At 40.2% G+C, this 16,284-nt stretch overlaps 1 protein-coding gene across 1 annotated transcript in view; it reads left to right on the top strand.

Moving 5' to 3' along the window:
- Atg10 (autophagy related 10) overlaps window positions 1–16,284 on the top strand; it is a 291,273-nt gene that overhangs the window by 178,539 nt on the left and 96,450 nt on the right. The window contains exon 4 of the mRNA XM_021208773.2: window positions 9,215–9,353. Within this exon, the coding sequence (XP_021064432.1) occupies window positions 9,215–9,353 (139 nt within the window). The remainder of the gene's footprint in view (window positions 1–9,214; window positions 9,354–16,284) is intronic.

Below are 16,284 nucleotides of genomic sequence, written 5' to 3'. Positions count from 1 at the left end.
GTGTGTGTGTGTGTGTGTGTGTGTGTGTGTGTGCAAGCTGATTGACTATGTAACAAGGTAATGATAAAGAATTTTTTGGATCTGCAGTTGAAACATAGCGTGCCTCGTAAGGTAAGTCTCTTGCAATAGTGGGTCTATGCATAGAATAAGGGTTATTCCCATGCTTCCCAAGTCCCACCATCAAGTACTCTTGTTGACTAAGGTTATCAGCCACAGCATTGATGTAGAATATAGTAACTGATAGAAAAATAACATTAATGGTCGTTAGAATAAACAAGGAAAGGGGGGATTATGGTGAGTTTATATAGGATTGAATAAAGGAAGGGGGCAGTGAGCTGGGAGCGAGGCAATAGCTGAGGATTTGAGTGGAGGTGTATTAGGCGTCCTCACAGAGTAGACCAGATGAGGCAGTAGTGCGTATAGCTGGCTACTGGAAGCATACTTTGAGATTTTGGTAACTGGGCTTAGTTGACTTTCTAACCAATAAAACAAATACATGGTCTGCATACATGTGAGGCAAGGCTTCCTGGAGTTATTCATTACCGCCTATGGTAGCATCATCAGGAATATCACTAATGTTGTAATGTTAAATCTCAGCTTCTGAGCCCGCAGTTTGCGAGTAGAGCCAGAAGTATGTCTGTTTACCATCCAGCTTCTCCAAGTATCACATGTCTTTGCATAGAGGCAGAGTCCTGGGTGTAGAGCCTGAAGGCTTAGGTTTGTGTCCTTGCTCAGTGTGTTAGTTGCTGTGTGACTGTGGACATTCTTCCTAGAGCAAAGGAACAAATGACATAATGCACATCATCGTGTCATGTAAATCCTAACATTGCTGCTTTCTGATGTAGAATGTAAAAGGCAACTAAGAAGAAACTTGTCTAACTGACTTTTGATATGTAAAATACCTGAAAATCTTCCATATTCTTTTAGTTAGTCATTATTTATATAAGGAATGTCAGCCTTTTAATTTTCTCATCCTGCTAATTCTCTTACACTTAGGTAGAACTCATAAATGAAAAGAATCTGCCCTTTTTAAAAGGCTGTATGGGCTCTGTATTAGTCAGGGTTCTCTAGAGTCACAGAACTTACAGATAGTCTATATAGTAAAGGAATTTATTGATGACTTACAGTCTGCAGTCCAATTCCAAACAATGGTTCAGTAGTAGCTGTGAATGGAAGTCCAAGGATCTAGCAGTTGCTGAGTCCCACACGGCAAGCAGGCAGAAGAGCAAGAGTGAGACTCCCTTCTTCCAATGTCCTTATATGGTCCCCAGCAGAAGGTNTAGCCCAGATTAAAGGTGTGTGCCACCACACCTTTAATCCCAGATGACCTTGGACTCAGAGATCTCCCTGTCTTAATCTTCTGGATTCAATCACCACTGTGTCTCAAGATCTCCATACCAAGATCCAGATCAGAAACTTCTATCTCCCAGCTTCCAGATTAGGCTCACTGGTGAGCCTTCCAATTCTGGATTGTAGTTCATTTCAAATATAGTCAAGTTGACAACCAGGAATAGCCACTACAGGCTCTCTTGTTTTTGTTTATAAGAAAGTAAACTCTATGGTATGACAGAAGAGCTAATTGCCTTTAATATACAAAGTACTGGGAAGAAGTATTTCTTCTCCCCACGGGCTATCAACTTTCTAGCATGAACTCTGATGGACATCCCCTTCCACAGTCTACCCTGTACTCAGCCTTTTTGCTTGCTTCTCAGCTCTAGGTACTAACAGGGTTGCTGTCTCTTTTGTGGACTTAAAAGATACAAGGACTAAGAACCACACAGCTGGGATAGCTATAAACATCCAGGAAACTGCCAGATGCACTCTGCCAGGTTTCTGAGACCCTCCCTCCTGCCACACCTTTCAGCACAGATGGCAGAAAAGGGTTTAATTTTGTACTGGAGAGAATCCAACCTACATTGGTCATGATGATGGTAATAGAAAATGTGAGCAAAATGTCCAGCTTTCTCTCTCCTTTTATATCAGTAGTTCTGCTGATAATCTGGTAAAGAGGGGCCTAGCTAAGGTGCCTCCTGTGGACCATCTATGACCCCTGTGGTTTCAGTGCCACCTGCTTTGCATCCCCTTTTTGTGCCAGATAAAACAGATGCATTTCTAAAAAAATGACATCATTTGCAGTGGTTCTTGTGATAGTCACTAGATCAAAAGGTACAAAGTTCATGAAATAAAAAATCGCCCCAGTAATTAAGATAGCAAAAAACCTACCCACAGTAAAATGATGAGCCACGGAAAACGTAAGAGCCAGTTAAAGCCCCACAGATTATTTTTATAACTCATATCAAATATAATCACAACATTTCTTATTAAATAACTGCCTTTTCATTGGGTCTGTCAAAAGGCTTCATAGTCTAAACTCCTGTAAGTACTACGTGGCTCTTGGTTCAGGACACTCAGCAAATGGTTTATCACATGGCATACCTTGCCACTGTAATTGGATGCCAAATATGACTACTCACGAATACAGCACAAGACAGCCTTGGAACCAACACTGGCCCCCTGCCTCCTCCTCGGCCCCTGGCTATGACTTTTCAGCCACTGACATTGGGGTTGACCAAGACGACCCAGGTGACTGCTGTCTCCTTGGGGGACATTGTGAACAGCTCTCATTCTTGGGTCTGCTCAGCAGCAGTAGAGCGATGGTTAGTGATAGAAGTGCACCTTCTCTCCCTGTAATTATTTCTCACTCTAGGATAAATAGAGATACAGATCTCATTTCCAAAGCTCAACATTCTATTTGGATTTGCTTTCAATAAAATATCTATGAAGTGTCTTCAGCAAGATCCCTACTTAATGGGATTTAGTTGTTAAGCTTAATTCATATCAGATTTACTAAATGAGAGATCACTGTCAACTTATTGTTAATTGAATTCAATAAAATCAAGGTTTCTATAATTAATGTAACTACTTAATCTTTTAGCTCCATGAATGAATATAATTTTCTGAACATAGGTTTCTTCTCGTTCAGTGAATTAGTAACATCTCGAGGAAAATAAATGTATTGTGAGTTCTTTTTCTAATAACTCTTAATATCAAATTAAGTAAATCCAAATATTTAAAACACTACATAATGAAAAAAGCAAAACATTAAGCTAAAAATGCTATTATGTTTTGAGTATCAGCCAAAATCCAGTGCAGTAATAATTGAGAAGTGGCTTACTATCGTAGCTGAGTGACTTTTCCCCAGCTGAAGCAAACAAGCATCTTTTCAGTGCATAAAGAGCAGCTCAGAGAGCCGAGAGCCCACTACTCTGTGTTGGAGATCAGGGAGTTCCAAGCAGTGTGTTTGGGACTACTTTCAGGTACATGTGCAGCTCGAAGCCAACGGAAGCAGAAGCGGTGAAAAGTCCACTTTACCTTGGCTTCTTACAGATGCCCTATCCCTGGAGCTTCCAGCCCTAGGCAGGCAATCCAGGAGACTCCTCTCCTCTAGCTGTTGTTTACTGCTTATGTAACCTCGGAGAGGAGACTCGTGGTGTGGCTTTGGTAAGGTTCCTGAGCCGCTCTTTCTCTGATGCTTCTGTGATCCCCTCCTCCCTCCAGAAGGGAACAGAGGATGAACACTGTAGGCAGAACAAAATGTTGTGGCTGCAGTGCCTGCCCTTGCTTCTGACTCCCTTGATGCCAGCTGCATTTCTGGGCCTTGTCTGTGTATATGAGCTGAAAGTGTTGGGTGAAATACAAAGATGAAAGTTCCTCTAAGTGTTAATTCTCTGATTCTGTTTACTGTAACGTGATGTCAGAAACAGTTGTCCTTAGTTTTATTTGAAGGATTAAGTGTTCAGTAATCCTCCTAACACTAGCAAAAGTGTTCACTGGAGTTGATAGAGCAGTCAAATGAACATGCTAGGTAGGACCTGTCAAGCAACCCCAAAACCGACCACTTTGTGACCACTCATGCCCCCTCTGCACTTGGACCTACTAACTGCTCTAATTATCTTAAACAAATTCTACATGTTGGGTTCTTGTAAGTAGCATGGCTGCTCTGCCATCTTTACGGCTGGCTTCTCCAGGTCCTCGAAGCAGTGGTTACTAAGTCAACAGCAAGGTCCCATATGCATATGCACTGGTTTGTCCCAGAGGTGAGTTCTTATAAAATTATGGTAACTATGACAACTGGAATGTTGACCCTGATACCGTAGACTGATCTTACTCAAATGCCCAGTTTTACTGGAACATGGGGGGGGGGGCTATGCATGTGTGTAAAAGTGTGTAACTGCCAGCGAGAACAGTGATTGGCTAGAAGCTTTTAATGGGATCTCCACAAGGCCTGTTTGTCCCTTGTCCCTTATTTCTTAAATAGTTGCATGGAACCAGAAATGTATCTTTTATCTAGCCTCACCCCCCCCCCATTCTTGAGTTCTTAATTTGAATGAGGCTGAATATATCCTTTCAGAAATCTTATCTTCTCTGGTAAGGCTGGACTCAGATAGTGCATTACTGTGGTTTTCTTCATACATTAAGAACTCGTTTCCTTAGGTTCAGTATGTTTCTGAAGAATTGCACAATGATGGAGCCAGGGAGGTAGCTAAGTGGGCACAAACACTTACTTTACAAGTGCAAGGATCCTAACCAAACTCCATCACCTACACAACATGCCAGACATGTGGGTATTTGTAAACTTAGCATTTGGGGATAGATGTCCATGAGTTCACTGACAGCTCAGGTTTAGTAAGACCCTGTCTCGAGATAATAAGGTGGAAGTCAATAGAGGAAGACACTTGTCGTACACATGTAGCACTCATGTGTGAGTGTGCACACACACACACACTAAACAGGGATAGTCTAAGATGACAAATAACTCAAGATTATAAACATGTGCATACCTGCACACTCTTAAATTATGGTTAAGGAAATATTTCAAGTCAAAGAGAAAAGGATGCACTAAAGGAATCTGGGAGCTTGTCACAGAGACACATGCTTATAATCTTCCCACTCAGGAAGCGGGGACAATGAGATCATAAGTTCTAGTCTAGTCTGGGCTGTATTGCCAGTCTCTGTCTCAAAAAAGCATATTGAAATATAGGCAAAAATGAAAATTTAGATAAATTAATGTTCTAATGTTAATTTAACAACTCTTGTCTTTATAAAAAATGAATATATTTATGATTACTGAACATAAGTTGGGTTATATAAGAGGCTTTCTATCAAAGGTATGGGACCCAAAAGCTGCAAACAGAAAATGTACAGATCTCTCTCCCCCCCCCCTCTCTCTCTCTCTCTCTCTCTCTGTATATATATATATATATATATATATATATATATATATATATATGTATCCTTGTAATAAGGATCAATAAATTATTTACAAAACTGAGTGAAAACTTAGTTGTGTGGGTGAGGGGATGTCACAAATTTTTCTAGGTTGTAGACATATATATTTAATCTCTGAAAGAGTTGATGTAATTCCATAAAAAATGCAAGCAAACTAAATATCAAACACCTCACAGAAGAATAAATATTACCAAGTAGATGTTTGCCTTTGCTAAGACTAAAGAAAGGCAGAAATGAAAACAAAAACAGAAATTCAAGAACTCATGAGATAGCCACAATGAAAACTCAGTATTAATTAGATATGGAAGAGGGGGACTCATGGAACACTCTACCATGGTGCCCTGTCTTCTCCAAAGGCAGCAGAGCCACACAACTGTGGACTGAAGCTAGGCGTCAAATAACTTCTTCCCCTTTGTAAATAGATTTCCTTCAGCTTTTGTCTTGTTGGAAAGTTGATTGATATCCCCAGTCATTAAAAAAATTAATACATGAGCAGTAAGAGTCCCACATGCAGCTCTTCTCTACTGCAGTTTGTATGGTGCATGGCCCTGGTGCTGCTGTATTTTGATGGTAATTCTGCTTTCCCAGGAGGGGTACTCAGGTGAGTTCTCCTGAACCATCCCCTAATGAATAAAGGTATCAATCCCTGAGCAAGTAGGCGGGTCTCCCGGGTTGGATGGAGGAAGAGAGGAAGCAGGAGAGAAATAGTGGCTTTTAGACTGGAGAAAGCAGAGAACAAGATGTAGCTATGAATGTCTCCTGGTTTCAATGGCAGATCCACCAGGATTCGCTACCGGAGGATTTAGATTTAATATGGCTTGCAAGATTAGGATTCTAGTTGTCACGCCCAGCAATTGAGTTACCATTGATTCTGAAATAAGTTTATATGGAGTTTTCCTTCATGTGATGGTTGGACTGGGTTCAAAAGAGAAAGGTACAGTGGCAAAGTGTGGGTTTGCCTGATGTGCACCACAAAGGGCCGTGGGGGTTTTGAAGCATGGGGCTGGCATGGTATCAACCTGCCAATGGGAACTTAGCTAGCTAGGTGGAGAGATTTTTGGAGCTCTGAGTCAGAGAGTCTCCACGAGATAAGAACAGGCCGGCCATTGCCCACCAGTGGATGGCTGGGCCAGTCTGCTAGGGCAGAGAGTAGCTGGGTGTAGCGCAGGAACTTGCTATTCTTTATAATATTTCCTGCAACAAGATAAGCAAGGATTCCCTTTTCCAGAGCTGTTGGCACACCCATATGTACCTCTTCTCCACCCTGTACGTTCCCCACTGAACCATGTTACATATCATATAGTCCTTAAGATTTTCATTTACAGATAGTTTGTCATTTTCTGCTATGTCATTGTAGACTTAATGCCTTCACCATATGCCATTGCAGAGCTACCTTATAGCTGGTTCTATAAATAAAATTTTTTTAAAAAAATTCTTTATTGCTAAATATTTTAGGTTGATTATGTAATATTCTCCTACTAAATTCAGCTGCAATGAATATCCTAGCTTCTATGTCATTATACTCTGGTTTTTCTGTGGTTCAGATTTCCAATAGTGAAACCACTGACTGTATTAGTGAGTAGATATATGTTTAAATTTAAGAAATACTGACAAACTGTCTTCAACAAAAAGATGTATCAAGTTATAGCACCAGCAAACATGACTGAAAACCTACCTCTTTTAAAGGTTCTACTCTTAAACAGTATCATATATGACAATCAAACCTTTAACAATTGGCCCTCTTAAGATCCAACTCATAACATGTTTCAATTTTTTTATTACATTGGGAAACAAAAGAAATTATAAATGTGAAATAACCCAGTTGTGAAACAAAGAGAAAGAACGTGGTTAAAAATTTATTGTAACAGATCTTGATACTTGTGACTAAAATTAAATAAACAGGAAAAGAACACCTCTTTTATTGTTGCATTAATTATACTTGGAATATTTAGTTAAATGATTTCTCACTGATTATTTAATTCATTGTATTTAATTGATATGTTTACAGATGTTGGGTGACAACTCTTGTATAAATACCTCCCATTGTGACTTACCTGCTGTAGTGTCTCCCAGGGAACTGCCTGTGAATGGAAGTTAGGAAAGGAGATAGGGATCTGGAGATCTCAGATCTCACTTATCTCCACAGGCAACCTGATTTCATATTGATAAAGTTTGCAGTCTCTTCTGTAGTTCTTTCTGATTGTTCATTGTTGCTGTTTTAATGAGAAGCTGAAATGAGCCAAACCTACTTGCTTCATTCTTCCTACTAATTTAATTTCAAAGGAGAAATTTGCCAGCCCAAATAAGTAAGTGCACAGGGATGAACCCAGCAACCCTGATACAACATGCCCGATCAGTTGCTTCTAAACTTAAAGATACATTCTTCAAACATTCTTATTTTTTTTAAGAAAAATTAGTTGTTTTCTTAAGTGACACATCATAAAAATAATAGTATTTTTCTATTTTGTACATTATAAAGCTCTTTCCATTCTAAGTATGATTATTATCACATTATTTTTTAAATTAATTTATTTTTTACACTGCATGTTTTATTCCCCGACCCCATCCACCGGCCGACTGTTCCACATCCCATACCTCCATACCTCCTCCTCACACCCCTGTCTCCACGTGAATGTCCACATCCCCCACCTCACCTGACCTCCAAACTCCCTGGAGCCTCCAGTCTCTTGAGGGTTAAGTACATCATCTCTGAATGAGCATAGACCTGGAAGCCCTCTACTGTATGTGTGTTGTGGGCCTCATTTCAGCTGGTGTATGCTGTCTGTTTGGTGGTTCAGTGTTTGAGAGATCTCGGAGGTTCAGATTAATTGGGACTGCTGGTCCTCCTACAGGATCGCCCTTCTCAGCTTCTTTCAGCCTTCCCTAATTCAACAACGGGTCAGCTGCTTGAGTGCAAGCATCTGTATCCACTCTTTCAGCTGCTTGTTGGGTCTTTCAGAGGGCAGTCATGCTAGGTCCCTTTTTGTGAGCGCTCCAGAGCCTCAGTAGTCATGTCAGACCTTGGGACCTCCCCTTGAGCTGGATCCCACTTTGGGCCTGTCGCTGAACCTTCTTTTCCTTGGGTTCCTCTCCATTTCCACCCCTTAATTCAGGCATGGTTGCCCATGCATGATAAGAAAGAACCAGCCTGTGAAGAGCGATGACTTGGGAAGTGGAATGACTTTCGCCATCTCGGCTTACACAGCCTTGTTTAACTTCAGAGTAGCATGTGCTGATGACCATCCCGTAAATCAAGATTTATTGTTGAGCTGTACCAAAGATACACAAAATAATGAAAACAGGATCACTGTTTTGGGATCCGAAATACACCTACAAACCAGACTCTTGCAAAAATAACTTATTCCAAATGGAATTGGGGATCGTTGAGCATACAATGAGTCATCTTTGGGCAAGTACAGTAGAACCTGTAGGGGCATTTCATGGCCTCTGTTCAGTTGTTAGGACGGTTTTTAGCTTTCACAAGCCTTGTTGCTAAAACTCATACAGTGGAAACTTCAGAGTTGCTGCTGTAGTAGTTCTCTGTGCTTCCTCCACCCCTGCCCTCACCCACCCCTGCCCTCACCCACCCCTGCCCTCACCCCTGCTCTCATCCTTGCTTCCACCCCTGCTCCCACTCCAACCCCCATCTTATTTCTCTATCCAGAGCTGCTTTGTTTCCCCAAAACAATCTGGAATTACTTAATGTTAATGTTTTCTGGCATTACTGTTTACCTAGAACTCAAATGTTAAGTGTTTGTGTGGGTAACTCCCTTTTTCTTACCTCCTAACCTTGAACCTAACTGGCCATTTGCAAGGAGAAGCTCTCATCTTTCTCTTTCCATGTTTGCACTTGGGTTTTCTTGTTGTTGCTATATTAATTGACAGACATGGTTTGGCTTAGTCTCTGCTTTCTTTTTCCCCACAGGAGAATTTAGAGCTTCCAATGGATGATTCTGAAGTGACGAGACCTGCATCGGTGGCAGAAGTGATTAAACATGAGTATCATGTCTTATACTCTTGTAGCTACCAAGTGCCGGTTCTTTACTTTAGGGCAAGCTTTTTAGGTAAGACCATGTCTAATACAGAAAGCAAATTTATAAACTTTACATATAAGACAGGGAGCATATTTGGAAAAATCATTCCTGAGAGGGGAAGAAAATAGAGGTAAAAATAAAAAGCTGTAGGTGAGGTAAGGTTTCACCAGTAAAATGTCTTATGCTTCAGAAAGAACAGACTTCATAGTGAATGACGTCATCCCAGCCTTAAATCTGATCCTCACCATTTTGGCCCCTTGCCTGAAGTTGACTAAGCCCCCTGGCCTTTCTTGACTTTAAACAAGTAGGAACAACTTAAAGCTGCAATGCTTATTTACTTCTAACTTCGCAGTAAAAATTTCTTTCTGTCTCAAGTGATGCCATTAACTCCTAAGTTCCTGGGCTCCCTTCACCAAGAGCTTATGGTTATTTCAAGAAATGTTTATTGGTTAGGTTAAGGGGTATTTAAGAATAGCAGTAACACGTCCATTAGTCATCTACACACCTCATGCCTCAGTGTCTTAGTATGCTGTTATCTAACCCGTTCTCCTGCCAAGAAGGTGGACACCTTGTCTCCTTGGAGGCCTCTGCTAATGATGCCACATGGAGTCCTCACACTGAAGCTTGGAGAGACAGACTGCGGAGATGGCTGGGTATGCACTGGCTAAATTAGGCCAACTTCAGGCCTTGGACTCAGAGCTCCATTCAGTCCACCTCTTACCTTGTGTCTGGTTTTGTGCATGCCTTTCTCGGCTACACTTTGCATTTGCAGACTACTGACTTCTGGATAGCTAAGACATGTGAATTTAGCCAATGATATTTTATTTTTAATTAAAAAGTAGCGTAAGCTGCTTTGAGTGTGTATTTGGTGGGTTTAATCACTTGCTGCTTTATAATGTTTAATGGTCTCCAGTTCTGCAGTGCTGGCAGTTTAACAAGCACTTGCGATTTAAAACAAGAGCAAATTCTTAGAGACTCCCTGGTGAGAAGATTTTAATCTGAGGTGCAGTTCCTAAGAACTGACAATTTGGGGTAAATTTTTAGCCTGGGACTTGAGGACTGAAGACACATAGTTTACTAACTCTCAAACTCTTGCTGCAGATTCACCCGTACGATTATTACTAACCTTTAAAACATTTGCTTTATTGTAATTATATTTGATTTGGAGTCCAGAGGTTAGAGAGGATTTCTTGTCTGTGCACTGTGCCCTCTACTAAAAGGTGGGGAATATATTTGTTACGTGGGGTAGAGGTGGTGGGGAATGCTTTCTTGATTCGAGTTTGCAGTCACCCTAGATTCAAAGACAAGCCAGGGCTGCAGGTAGAGGACACAGGACAGCCATTCTGGTTCTTCAGAACTGTTCTTTCATGTGATCAGTATTCACTGTAAGCAGTTAATCACCAGAGACGAGTTTCCAGAGACAAAACAAGTCCTTTAGCTTGTCAGCATCAGGGATGCGAGGTGTTGCAACATGGCTGCTTCTAGCTGGAAGTGGGTCTTGCTGAGACTGGCTGATGAGCTCACTCTGCCTCTGTGCTCTGCATGTGCCAACAGCTCCCCTTACAGCACAGCACAGTGATTGTTCCTGCAAGTCCAATTATATTTTAATGACATTAGTGTGCTTCCTGCATGCCTTTCTACATGGTGATTTTAGTTCTTAAAACATACATACACATGTAGCACTCCTGGTTCTATTTTTAGAATTTTAAGACACCCTTCATGTGTGGCTGATAAAGAAAACCAAAGAGGTCATTTGTTTTTTGTGCAAATATATTCCCAACCTCTCATTCTGTCTTGTATGGAATTGATTTTTAGTTGTTTTTATTCCAGAATTCATTTGCTTAGGCACATTAAAATATGGGATTATTTTTTAGAAAGCATATTGAGATGTTTTCTTGTGGAGGAAAATGAAAAATGGTTCATTGCTTGATCATTCTGTGTACTTTTAAATTTTGCTTTTACCTAACGTAAACTCGGGAGCCTTCTAAGAATGCACCATTCTTCATTTATGAGTCATTTTTTACGTATTCTCCCTAGTCCAGTCCTTCTTTCAATGTCTGCTTAGCCTGGCTGTTCATGTGTTAACAGTCTGATGGTGTGGAGAATACATTCCTAACACTTCCTCTGCTGTTCATATGTTAACAGTCTGATGGTGTAGAGAATACACTCCTAGCATTTTCCTCTTATTCCAGGCCTGGGCTTTTCTTTGTTTCCTACCAAGAGAATCCGACCTAGAAACAGGATGATTGTAAAAATTCTTGCCCAAGGGTCTTGTCTGTCTGTCTGTCTGTCTGTCTGTCTCTCTTTCTTTCTTTCTCTCTCTTCCCCATTTTTTTTTCTTTTGGTTGATGTTGGAAAAAATAGCTTATTTGTTTGTGATAGAAGTTAGAGTTTCTTTTGCATCTGTTAGTAAAAATCAATTTCTCTGCTTAACTTTGAATTTTTTTCTATACATTCACACACACACACACACACACACACACAGGAAAAGAGTAGAGTAAGGGTTTGGTAGTTCCCATTGAAATTGACATTACCCCCTTTATCAATTGGTTGAGATTTCCTCTGAATCCATTTTGTTTCTTGACATGCAAATCCACTGTGCTTTGAGTTGCTGTTGCTCCTGCGTATGATTCAGTGTCTGCCTGAGACTCAGCTAACATGCTGACTACACTTGCTCCTCCCACGTTCTGTCTCATATCTCCCATCAGACCATGTCATCACCTCACACACTGCAATATAATAATGTGTCTATTTATTTGCCCTCCTACCAGATGGTACTCAAACATATAAAAAGTAGTGAAGGATATTAGTGTTGATTACCTACAAAGTGAGAAGCATTGATTATGGATCTGTGCTTGATAGTTACATGGCATTTTAACACACTCGCCATGCTCACCTTGCTAATTTTGTTATTCACATCGTCATCTGTAGGCAAGCATCAGCAGATGCTTACTGGATGAATCAATAGTGAAGAATCTCTAAGCATTTCTAAGTATAGCCAAAAGACTAAAATGTGAATGTAATAGTGTTCTCACTGTTGTGATAAGGTATAAGGAAGAAGTGATGATGCCCTCTCCAGGAGACCTAAGGCCAAACTATTTATAATCTTTACTGTTGAGTCAGTTGCTTCTCAGAGACCATAGATATATAGTAAACTAAGGAAAATGGAGCATCCTGAAGACCCAAAGCATGAATCTAGCCTAGCTGAGCAGCTATCCTATCTCTGTAAATATGTTTCTTTATTTGATTCTTGAAGGCAGACGGCCAAGTTCATGTAGCCTTTACTTCTGGATGCATCTCATATCAGTAAGGCTCCTAGGAACATGGTGCCTCCTCTTTTATTTCCCCTACTACTGCTACTACGACTGAATCAAGGTCTCACTCTGTTGTCTAAGCTTCCCTCACTCACATTTCTCCTTCCACAAGCCTCCTAAAAACTTGCTTATGGTTGTAGAGTGCACCACCATGCCTAACCAGGAACTTGGTTCCCCAAATGATGGCACAGACTGAAGAGAAGTGAGTTCTTCTCAGGGCTCTGTTTCTCTTAACTGCTTTTGTCCTTTCAGGTTGGGCAGGGCAAAGGTAGTGCTATTTATTATCAAGTTTTGGAGTGAGAGGTCGCTGCTTATCCTTTGAGAGGCTGCAAATATAAACCGTAATGAGTCTGGCTTTGAGCTGTGTCTTGTGATTTGAATCCCCACAGAGCATCAGTGCTATCCTGTATATATTGGTGCATTTCTTTTTCTACCTTGTACTTTTGTGGTGCTAGAGTTTGATCAAAGGTGTTGTATGTGCCACTTGTGTGTCTCTCACTTAGCCTGCCCACTGCTTTTAAAACACTCTTCATCAGTTATTTGTACCACAACAAAGACTCCCTTTCTTATCATTTTTATTGTTTCATGGATATTTATGTCCCGTTTTTTTTTTTTTTCTTGAAGGACTTGGCTGGGAGCAAATGGCAAATGTTGAGAATGTGGTTTAAAAAGTCTATGCCAAATGGCCTTGATCTCAACAGAGTCATGGGTTTAAACACCCAACTTGACACCTTAACTGGAGATTTTTATGTTTATTCTAGATTGAATTCTAGCTTATTTCTTCCATTTCTCTTTTCTCTTTCCCTTTGTTCTTAATCTTTATTGAGAAATGGACCAAGTGGTTCTTCTCATTTTCAAATATTTAATTCTTTGGCTGACATATGTGATCTTCTTGGGAGCTGTTTTGACATATTTCCTTAATTAGTCAGAAGGGCTGCTTTAGAATAGGGAAGGAAACATTTCTCCCATTCTGCAACTGAAGTCTTGTCTTATTGGCCCAGAAAGCAAGGATATAGAACTTAAAATGCACCCCAGATACTGCCTGTGGAAGATTTGTTCAGTTGTTATGGGCTTAAAAGATGCTCCCAGAGAAGAGGAATGAGAGAAATAGCCAAATATCAGTTCACCCTCAAAGGTGGGATTAAAACAAAGCAAGGAAAAGGTTCAGATAAAAACAACACACTGTGAAATTCAAGTGTTTAAATCATCGGGGTGAAGGAAGAACCGTTGCTTGGGTCAAGAGCGTGAGGAAGCCTTTGGTTTGAAATGAGAAGACTTAAAGGAACAAGAAAGATGCAAGTCTTGGGAGTGGAAAAATGGAAGTCAAGGATTTGTAGCTCCATCTTGAGGACGTCTGAGGGACATTGAAGGATGCCTGCCCAGCTCTGGGGACAGAGTGAATGAGGCATGCTTGGCTATCAGTGCAGATGGAAGAAATGGTTGAAAAGATGAATGGGGGTCAAGTTATGGATGAGCTAATGGACAGGAAGGAGTTGAGACATACAAAATGAGAAAGTGGACTGAATTGCATTTCCTAGAAATCATGAGACTAAAAGACAGATGAATGAGTGAGGCTGAATGAATGAGTGAAATGACGAGCAGGAATGTGACACTTCTGTTGTCAGCATTATTAAAATTTTAAAATAGTGACCTTTTACAAAAGATGGGTTAGAAAGAACATATTTTGTATTTCCAGGATAAAATTCCTGCCGTTGAGTAGGAGTTATTTAGTAGAGAGAAAAAGCAGGTGAGGCTCAAGCAAAAATGATTTCAGTTAATTATCACAATAAGCAGAAAATGGAAAATAAATTGACAGATAATTTAACTTAGAATCTCATCTGATTGTAACAACCTTTATGAAAGCTCATTAATTTATACTGTGTGTAAGCAGTAGTAAGTCTAGCAAAAGCCCCATCAGTGAACTAGAACATGAATTTAGTGAGTCTAGGGATTTAAGTCAAATGTGAGGAGCAAATGGTGAATGCAATTAAGAAAAATAATGAAAACTTGAGTTAAGTAATATGACGGACAAACTGAAAAGTCGAGATTGTAGAGGAAAGTTAGCAAGAATGAAGGAGTGTTGAGCTTGTACATATTTATGCACATCCCTCAGAGGACGTAGGGAACAGTAGGAGCATGTTATAGAATATGATGGTAATAGAAAGTTACTAATAAAAGTCTTAAGTTTGTTAATAACACACACCAAAGAAATGTGGAAATGACATGACAGAGTTAACTAAGCTACTTGTAGCACTAGCACTTAACACCATGCATGCATAAGACAGCCTGGAAGAGGGCACAGGGGAGAGAGCCACGCTCTCACCTGTGAAGTGGAATGACTTGCGGGGTGATCAAGAAAGCCTTGGCTGGGCATGGAGTTCATAGACACTGTGGTGAGGAAGGGGCAGGGCAAGTCTAGTAAGAGAACCAGGAAGATGAAAGCTTCGGCAGCCCGAGTGTAGGCAGCAACAGGAGCACAAACACACCTTACAGAGAGGTGCTGTGCACAGGCACACAGTGTGGCAGCAGAGGATGCGAGATACAGAGCCTTGCTTCTCACTGCTTGTTCCTTACTGGGAACTTGGGGAAAGTGTGTGTCTGTGTGCTTTCCTTTGCCACATGAAAGCAAAATTGAGACCACATCAATGTCATTGCATAGATTTTTGAGGACTCTAGACATTTCTTGAGCCTAGATTTGGCCCTGAGTATGTTTATGTCATGGCAGCTGTGGTATATGTTCCGGTCCTCTTAAGACCAAGGGAAGATAGAACTTTTTTCTAACTTTCATGCACAGTGATATAACTGAGTGCTTGCAGCGATGCCGATGACTTAGTAAGGGCAGGTGGAAACTGCAGATTCAAACTCCACACCTGTTCTCATTTTTCAATGTTATCACTGCAATAATTGACTGAAGATTCAAAAACATATGAAATAAGTTAATTAATTGGTGGTATATGTGGGTGAAGTTGCCATGAGCTGTGTTTTTATTATTTTTATATAGATATCTTCGATTAATAAAGATACCAAGTATTAAGTGTTTATAGGAATAAGTGAAAATTACACAATTAGCTAGCCAAGTGGTTGATGTGAATGTATATGAACAATTACACTCATTTCATAGCACAGTGCAATTTTCTCACTGAAGCAAAAATGAATTTTCTCCTTTGGTGGAGCCTCGTCTCTGCTTCCTTGTGGAGTATGACATGAATTTTTATATCCTTCAAAGCTCCGGAGAAGGCATATTTCATTATGAAAAATCCACTCTAGTTTCTTTTTTATTTCTAATGACCACATCTAGGATATTTCTGTTAAACTTACTGTGCATAATTTATACTCTTTCTAATCACTTTTAGGAGTTATCTTTTTTTTTTTTTTTAAGTCTGTGGTTTTCTTCAGTGTGTGGCTTCTACTAGAGGCGAATAGTGCTAGGGAAATATCTCATGGTATTATTGGATTCATAGGAACTACTAGTACTGAGGAATTTGCTTTGGAAAGCTGCACATTTTGAGCAGTATGTAGTTTACTTGTCATGTAGGTTGTTACTCATTTGGGAGATCTTACATGAAAATGTCAAATGATACTGGACATTACTAAAGATTGTACTTTTTAGATTATTTCATGTTTTTGTCCAATGTCTCGTTCTTTTT

The sequence above is a fragment of the Mus pahari genome, chromosome 11, assembly GCF_900095145.1.
Source record: "Mus pahari chromosome 11, PAHARI_EIJ_v1.1, whole genome shotgun sequence".
NCBI lineage: Eukaryota > Metazoa > Chordata > Mammalia > Rodentia > Muridae > Mus > Mus pahari.
This window is presented reverse-complemented; position numbering and strand designations above follow the sequence as displayed.